Source organism: Rosa chinensis, chromosome 5, assembly GCF_002994745.2.
Source record: "Rosa chinensis cultivar Old Blush chromosome 5, RchiOBHm-V2, whole genome shotgun sequence".
In the NCBI taxonomy this organism is placed as follows: domain Eukaryota; kingdom Viridiplantae; phylum Streptophyta; class Magnoliopsida; order Rosales; family Rosaceae; genus Rosa; species Rosa chinensis.
The window spans coordinates 24,979,126-24,987,921 of NC_037092.1; the positions used below are offsets into that span (position 1 = coordinate 24,979,126).

At 39.7% G+C, this 8,796-nt stretch overlaps 2 protein-coding genes across 3 annotated transcripts; one reads left to right on the forward strand and one right to left on the reverse strand.

Moving 5' to 3' along the window:
- The first annotated feature begins 1,489 nt into the window (after nt 1–1,489).
- LOC112166215 (cold-responsive protein kinase 1) lies at nt 1,490–6,623 on the forward strand. Of its 2 annotated transcripts, none has more exons than XM_024303002.2 (7): nt 1,490–1,866; nt 2,897–3,091; nt 3,854–3,969; nt 4,096–4,306; nt 4,383–4,620; nt 5,076–5,226; nt 5,899–6,623. In XM_024303002.2, the coding sequence occupies exons 2-7, from the start codon at nt 3,019–3,021 to the stop codon at nt 6,271–6,273; spliced, it is 1,164 nt and encodes a 387-aa protein (XP_024158770.1). In that variant the 5' UTR covers nt 1,490–1,866; nt 2,897–3,018; the 3' UTR covers nt 6,274–6,623. The 2 variants fall into 2 exon arrangements, with proteins under 2 accessions (XP_024158770.1, XP_024158769.1); XM_024303001.2 differs by having other exon boundaries at nt 2,939–3,091; nt 5,899–6,622.
- Nucleotides 6,624–6,790: 167 nt separating this feature from the next.
- Nucleotides 6,791–8,742, reverse strand: LOC112166214 (ABC transporter G family member 10). Its single transcript, XM_024303000.2, has one exon. The coding sequence runs from the start codon at nt 8,621–8,623 to the stop codon at nt 6,791–6,793; it is 1,833 nt and encodes a 610-aa protein (XP_024158768.1). The 5' UTR covers nt 8,624–8,742.
- Nucleotides 8,743–8,796: the final 54 nt, after the last annotated feature.

An 8,796-nucleotide genomic window follows, 5' to 3' on the forward strand; every position in this document is an offset into this window, starting at 1 on the left:
AGCGAGAAATTTTAGATTTTGGCTTAGAAACAAAAAGGGCTAATTACTGTTTAGTACCCTGTGGTATGGGTCGAACATCAATTCAGTCCCTCGACTTTTAATTTCATCAAAAACACCCCTACACTATCATTTCTCGTCCAATAGGTCTATTCCGTCAACTTCAACAGTTTAGCTGATGACGTGGCGTTCCAAGTCAGCACAAGTGGGGCCCACACGGAAGTGAAATTTCCAAATTGACCCTGGCCAACCAAATATGAAAAAATCCAAAATAAATTCCAATCTTTGAGATTGGGGAGATTCGAACCCACACCAACACTTACGCAAATGAAATGCCCAACCACCAGACCACTTGTATTGTATTGCAATATTACAAACAAAAATAATATATGTATAATAGTTTAAAAACTCTCCTTCTCCACCCACCTCTCTCCTCCTCTCCTCTTCTTCTTCCTCTGTGCATTCCCAGTTTGCCCGTGGTAAATGAAGGAAAGGTCAGTGGTAAATGAAGAATCTCTCTTCTCTCTTCTTCCCCGAACCCCTAAAAACCTCCCGATTTTCGGGCTCGATTTTCCCGGCAAAAATCGACAGCCGCAGCAGCTCCGTCGCTCGACCTGTCGGACCGGACCAGCTTCCGGGTCGAAGGAAATGACGGCGAGTTCGAACGGATTTGCGCCGAGCTGGGCTTCTCCGGCCCAGACAACTTGGCGATACCCGAGGCGGCCTGGGAGTCCCGGAAGATGTTGTCCACCAACTCCGATGTTCTCCCCCTGTCAAAACTGTACGTGATGGATAGTCCGAGACCCGACCCGAAGGACGAATCGGAGCATGAGGATGATGCCGTGGGTAGCGAGGCCGGTTTGGGCTGTAGGCGGAGGCGGAGGTGAGCAGCAGCGCGCTGGGATTGCTTCCTTAGGCAGTGAGGCCGGTCTGGGCTGTAGTCCGGCAAACTGTGAATGCACAGAGGAAGAAGAAGAGGAGAGGAGGAGAGAGGTGGGTGGAGAAGGAGAGTTTTTAAACTATTATACATATATTATTTTTGTTTGTAATATTGCAATATAATGCAAGTGGTCTGGTGGTTGGGCATTTCATTTGCGTAAGTGTTGGTGTGGGTTCAAGTCTCCCCAATCTCAAAGATTGGAATTTATTTTGGATTTTTTCATATTTGGTTGGCCAGGGTCAATTTGGGAATTTCACTTTCGTGTGGGCCCCACCTGTGCTGACTTGGAATGCCACGTCATTAGCTAAACGGCTGAAATTGACGGAATGGACCTATTGGACGAGAAATGATAGTGTAGGGGTGTTTTTGATGAAATTAAAAGTCGAGGGACTGAATTGATGTTCAACCCATACCACAGGGTACTAAACAGTAATTAGCCCAAACAAAAATCTTTAGACTTGTACACTTTTCATTTTTTCGAAAACACAGGTCTTTTGATTAAAACTCGTACATTTAGGTAGGAGGGATGTAGTTTCATAATTTATTTCTGATTTCGACAGCAAGACCTTTCTAATAATATCGAAAGTCTTCAACTTGTGGAAGTACTACTCCTCTACTCTGTCCCCTAGATTTCTGTTATGAACAGCACCCCACCGGCGCCATAAGTCAGACCCTTCATCTTTGAATGTTCTCTATTTCCCATCTTGGGTTTTACATCTGCTTTATGTTTCTCTCCGGCTGCTGAGAGAATGTAAGGAAACCCAAGACTTTTGACTTTTCATTCACCGTCTGGAACAAAAAAAGAAGTGATTTTTGGATCTGTTTCTGGGTCCTCAAAAACTCACACAACAATGGTTTCATATGCCTCGGAATTTCTGTTGGAAAGATAGCAGAAACCCACGTTTATTTCAGTTTGGAGAGTTATAGAGGTAATAGTTGTCAACAAACTTGTTATCCTTTTGATCATCATTTCAGTTTTTGGTGCTTCCTATTTTGACTTGTAAGATTTACAGTTGGTCAATCTTGTCCATTGCCTTGGTATAGAGTATTTGGTACAATGAGAATTACAATGATACCGTACTGAAAGAATTAAATTTTATGAGCTTTTCTATTGTCAATACTCCTCCTCTAGATATTTGGTATCTCTGTAAACTTGGAGCTCTTTAGTTTTGAGTGATTTTGTCTTGAATCAATTTCCCCAATAGTGCAAAATTTTCAAATATTCCAATCGGCAAACTATGGTCCCAACTCTAACTATACCTGCCAGGTGCCAACTGTTATTGATTCATAAAATTTGGTCTTAGGCCTAAAATCTTGTGGTAGTTTCGTGTTTATTTGGAGTCTGGTGTTTGTGCAAGCAGGTTTTAGATGTTCCCATTTATGGTTTAGCTCTTGTAGTAGTTGGTCTAGATGTGGCTATTAATAGTAGATTGTACTGACTCACTGTACTAGTAATCTGCGTTTCTGATTGATCTTGAGGGCAGTAGATTCTATGAATGTAACCTGCTGCATTTTCAGATAACCTTCCCTCTAGATTCCTTGACTTTAGCTTCTCACTGTTAAAATAAATAATGAAACGTTTTGCTTCGACAGACACGTACAGGCTATAGAAAAAACTTGAAACTTTGAATTCCAATGGATAGAGTTGCAAACCTTTTCTCTTTTTAATTTATTTTCTTCAGAAAAGTCCCTCTTCAAACAATTTCAATTCTCTAATACGTGGACCGTAAATGCTTAAGCCAACTACTCAAAAGTTTAAGCCAAAACTATTGTACTGAAGCATGTGGCTGTTGCGTATATTGAAAGGAGATTGACAATGCAGTCGGTTGCGATATCTCATTTCCAGTTGCTAGACAGAGCATGTAGAAGAAATAGCCACCTAGATGTGCACTTTAGATTTCATAAGCTTTAGATTTGCTACTCACTAATGCGTTCCCTATCTGTCTCCTTACAAAACAGGGAGCTGTTGACACGTTTTCGGTTATTTATGTACTCTCACAGGTTGAGGATTGTGATTATTTACTCTCACGGGTTGAGGATTTTGATTGATCGGGGCTATTTTTCAACATAAAAAGAGGGTGATGGCTTGTTTCTCTTGCTTGTTCAGCCAGAAGGCAGCTTCTTCAGTTAAACGGACTGTTGACATTGATGAAGGTAAGGTGCTGATGCCTTTATTCTGTTGTTCCTATGTAGAAATAATTGGAGAATTGAATAATTTATATCCATCCAAACACGATTTGTTCCAATATTAGTTACTTCAGCTCAATGCTAGCTGTCAAATTAGCTGCTGCTTCCCAGTGAAATAAAGGGAAAAAATTTCTAGCCAAACATGGATCTTCCAAAACCAAAACAGGTGCATTGTTCTATGCTTAATGCTTTCATAGTATTAGTGTCGCCTACTGATTCTGAACCACTTAGAAGTATGTGGTTCAAAGCCTACTATAGAAAGTTGCTGCCGTACAGATAAATTGTTCTTTCTCAATTCTATCTGTGAATGGGTTCCCTTCCGGATCTTGATAACCTTGGTCTTCTTACGGGATCACATGGTCATGTAAAGAAGACTGCATTCCCTATTTATGTACAGAATGCTTTAGATTCAGGAGTTTGCTTTTTATTTAGGTTAAGGTGTGCCTTCAGTTCTCTCATTTACTTTGTGCTACTGCACAAATTATGCATGGAGAGGACTCTAAAAAGTACCTTTGTTTATTTTATTCCAACAATACTCAAAGTTTTTCTGTTGATATCTTGTTTTGCTTACTTTGTTCAACTTACATGCCACTGAATTGCTCTGCGTTACCAAGTCTTTAACTTAAACTGTCAACCTTTTCAAGAAAGGGAAACTAATGTTATCTGTGAGGTTTTGCATTGCATTTCAATCCTACCCTAAAAGCTTCTAATGGGATTGTATGGCTGCAGTTGTTTCAGGTATTTCAAATCTCAAACTGTACAGTTACAAGGAACTGCAAAATGCCACTGAAAATTTCAGTGAATACAATAAAATTGGGCAGGGAGGCTTTGGCTCCGTATACAAGGTAATATCACAGAGAATGCTTTTGTTTATGACTTTGAGGAATACTTGTTCAGCCCACTTGATTTTCTTAAAAACTCTTTCATTGACTTTTGCCCCTCCCACATTATTGTGAAATGTGTTTGATCAGGGAACACTCAAGGATGGCTCTGTGGCAGCAATAAAGGTGTTGTCAGGAGATTCTAGGCAAGGGTCGCGGGAATTTTTGACAGAGATTGAGGTGATTGCAAGTGTTGATCATGAGAACCTAGTTAAGCTATACGGTTGCTGTGCAGAAGGAAATCATAGGATATTGGTTTATGGCTATCTCGAGAATAATAGCCTTTCACAAACTCTTCTTGGTAAGTCTATTTACTTGGTCTTTATTTGAATTAATTCAATGTCTGGATGATGACTTAGTCCCTCTGCACTTTATAGATGGAGGCCAAAGTGGCATCCAATTTAGTTGGCAAACAAGGTGTAAAATCTGCATTGGTATTGCAAGGGGGCTCGCTTACCTCCATGAGGATGTTCAACCCCATATTATTCACAGAGACATTAAAGCAAGCAATATTCTTCTTGATAAAGACTTTTCGCCCAAAATTTCAGATTTTGGTCTTGCAAAGTTTATCGCACCCAACTTGACCCATGTTAGTACTCGTGTCGCTGGAACAGCGTAAGTTCGCTACTTCCAATTCTACTTTGTTTATATTTCCTGTGGAATTCATGAAAGGAATTTATGTGCACCACTCAGTGGACTGTAAAGAAATAATTGAAGAGTTTCTCCTAAAAGATTTATCAAGCTGGTGAAAATATTTGGTGCTGGCAGTATTTTTGTTAGCTAGTTTCATGTGAAAAATTGTCTAAACATCAATGTAGCCTTCACCCTCTGGCTTAAGAATTAGTATGGATGTCTTCCAAGGTTTCATGACTGAAAATGATACAATTTGACCTTAATATCATGGTATCCCAGCATGTTAATGACTTGACTTCCTACCCATGCGGGCAAGTAGTGTGATCTAGCTCTAAAAGTATTTTGCTGTACTAGTATGGCTTTTTTGTCCCCAATTTGGTTTGTTAAATTACACAGGTTTATGTTGACGTATTTGGGTTCCTGTTTGATTTTTGCAGAGGTTACATAGCACCTGAATATGCCATACGAGGTCAAGTGACAAGGAAAGCGGATATCTATAGTTTTGGTGTTTTAGTCTTGGAAATTGTTAGTGGCAGGTGCAACACAAACAGACGTTTACCATCCAAAGAACAGTATCTTCTTGAAAGGGTATAAATCTTTGAAACTAGTGTCATCAATAAGTATTTCCTTCCATGACTAAATTAAAGTCTTTGGACTAGATTATAGTTTTTACTTGTGATGAAAGGTTTCTTCTTGAAAGGGCATACTTATATGATTTTTAATATTGTCAGTACTCGGTATAAACTTGCATATTTCATGAACACCTCTCATGCGAAGTTTTGTTATTGCAATTTACAAGCTTTCCATATAATTCATGTAACTACTTCAATACATCAGAATCATTAGTTTTATCCAACAAAAATAATAGACCCAAGACAAAGTTGCCTATACTAATACAAAGACATCTATTACCCTAGTTTTTTATCATGACTGTTTCACGTTTCACAGTGAATATTTACTAGGGACCCTGAAATTACACTGACATTATATTAAAAGCGAAACCATGAACTGTTCCAGAACTTTGAGTTCTTTATGAGCAGTCTTTGAGTTCTCTATGAGCTGTTTTAGGTGCTTTTTATTTGTGAAAACCTTCTCCTTAATTTTATGTTATCCCTTTCCATTTTCTTGCATAGTATTTTGGCTTCCTAACTTGGTGTCATCTCCAATTGAAAATCTCTATAATAGTTAATAATTGGCAATTTGATAATCTGATAACCCATCTTGAGAAAACTTATCAAAAGAAAAATTTTGCTCTCGAAGGTATGGGAACTACATGAGAGGGGTCAGCTGGTGGAGTTGGTCGATACATCATTAAATGAAGATTTGAATGTTGAGGAGGCTTGCAGATTCATGAAGATCGGTCTTCTTTGCACCCAAGACAAGCCCAAGCTCCGACCAACCATGTCTACAGTTGTTAAGATGCTGACAGGTGAGATAGACGTGAATGACGAGAAGATAGACAAACCTGGAATGCTTTCTGAGTTCATGAATCAGAGAGATTTGGCTGATGTTAAACACTCATCTTACTCACTATCGCCTTCTGGGAAGGTTCTCAATTCTTCATCTTCCTCTGAACAAATCACCACTTCATTTGCTACCATGACCTTCAATTCTATATATGACCGAAGCAATTAGGACGGTGAAACATCTTTCTGGCATTGTTTTGTTTGGATAGGATGCATATTAGTCTTATATGTTGGTTGGAGAACAAGTACCCATATCATTCTTTGCTTTCTTAGGCGATGAAATAGCCCTTCAACCATTTTGTAGGGTAACAGTATTGGTGTAAAGTCCTATAATCACTACGCTTTATCTTTTTGGTCTGTAAAGAAAGTCCGGACTAAAAAAAGAACCCTTACATCCCTGTGTTCAAATCCAGGTATCATGTATAGTCAGAGACCTTTTCTTTTTGATGAATTTTGTGTACTAGAGCTCAGATTGAATTGAATGCGCGTGCTCTCTGAAAAGGCTGAAATTATGAATGGGGATATTATGGAATTGAGGTACCAAACCCAGTTTTCAAAGAGTGCTAAGGTTACCTTTTTATGTATGAAGATGATACGGTAGTTTGATCATCATTAAAGAATATACAAAGAATTGAATACAGGAATGACATCAATAATTTGTATATCTCTATATAAAAACTTTCTAGCTAGTTTCTGTTTCTGTAGCATCTGTACCACAGAATAAGAAAACAAAGGACTCTATACCCAACTATGAAACCCAGCATCACAGCCAAATTGCTCCATTTTTGTGTGTCTCTTAAATTCTGCTGTCTTAACAATTCATCCCCATATAGATTGCATACTCCTTTATCAATAATCTGAATGCACCTTCTTCCCTTCTCTCCTCCATACTCATTTATCATAAAGCACTCAAAAGGGTACTTGAAAAGACTTGAGTAATGCATGAAAAGCCAGTAACTTGGAATGTTCTCCTTCGGAATAAAGTATCCGGAAAAGAGAAAGAACGATCCCATTAGCCCCGAAACAACTGATGTCCCCATGATGAAGTTAGGCACAAGAGCACTGAAACATGCTACAACAGAATTGGACATCAGAAGAACCATCCAGACCACAAGATTGAAGTAGATGAACTTGTCGACGTCTCCCCTCAATCCAATCAACCAGTAAACCGGAGTGGAAAAGAGAATACCAACCATCAAAAGGAAAGGAAGAAATATGAGGGCGTTTGCTATAACATAGGAGGAAACTCTGTAGGCTCCTTTGGAAGTCTCACTCATTAGTATTCTTCTCTCTTGTAAGAAAATCGGCAGGCCTTCTGTTGTGGAAGATAGCAAGAAAGTGAGGCTGAAGGCAAAAAAACCAGTTTGGGTTTGTAAAGCGATTGTACTTTGTTGTCTGCCTACGTTTAGAAATATGGTTCCGAGTAGTAACCCAGCTACCAAGGCTTGTACGACTCTTGTGACAAACAGTTGCTTGGTTCTGAAAATGTTGCTGCAGAATCTTTCTCCTAGTATAACAACTTCCTCGAGTCTAGAATTCCGGTAGAGTTGCTTCTTTTCTTCTAAACTGTGAAAATGGTGCTCAAACTTATGATTCCCTCTGAGGAAACGTCGGTTGTTTAAGGCTTCTGGAATTTGTGTATCCAAGCTTTCAATAACATCGATTGCAAATTCAAGCATGTTGACATGGTTGGGGATGCAATGTCCTGCAAACTTGAGCCTTTCTTTGAGAAAATGCATCGATCCGTTGTGCATGACAGTTCCGTTGGAAAGCAGAACAAGGCGATCAAACATTTCTAAGATCCGAAAACCAGGTTGGTGAATGGTGAGAACAATAGTCTTGCCTTGATTGACAACCATTGTTTTGAGCAATGACACTATATGGAAAGCTGAGGCAGAATCCAGTCCTGAAGTTGGTTCATCAATCAAAATCACAGCTGGATCATGCACTAAATCAACTCCAACTGAAACTCTTCGCCTTTCTCCACCTGAAATCCCATTTTTGCTTGATCCCCCACCGATTCTTGAAGCCGCAACATGTTCCAGCCCAAGCTCTTTCATCAGCTGCCTCACTTTGGCTGCAGCCTCCTTTCTCCCACTAGGATGCCTCAGAAGGGCACTATACATGAGTGTTTCTTCAACCGTAAGTAATGGGAATAGAGCATCATCTTGAGTAACATACCCCGACATTCTCCGAAAACTTTTAGCCTCCATGGGAAGATTATTAACCAGAACTTGACCACACACTTTCTTTGGGGAGATCTTTCCAGCAAGAATTTCTAGCAGTGTGGTTTTCCCAGCTCCACTAGGACCAGCAATGGCAGTGATCTCACCAGGCCTTGCTTCACAGTTGACATTCTTCAAAATGAAGCTTGGAACTCTCTTGGAACTAGCACCACCACATAGCACCCATTTCATTTCATCAAATTGGGCACATAATTTGTAGCTCAGATTTCTGGTTTCAATTCTATATGGTGTTCTCTGGCCACCGTGGACCGGAATCTTCACCGGCAACTCCATTGTGAGGGAAGAGTGAAAGCTTGAGAGGACGTGCGATATTTGTGGGATGTTTGAGGGATATTATGGGAGATGAGCTAACACACCAAACTTGGTGTTACCGCACAAGTTACACTACAGCAGAAGCCAGCTTTGATAAAAGGGATGAGCTTAAGACATTTGGAAAGTCTGTACTA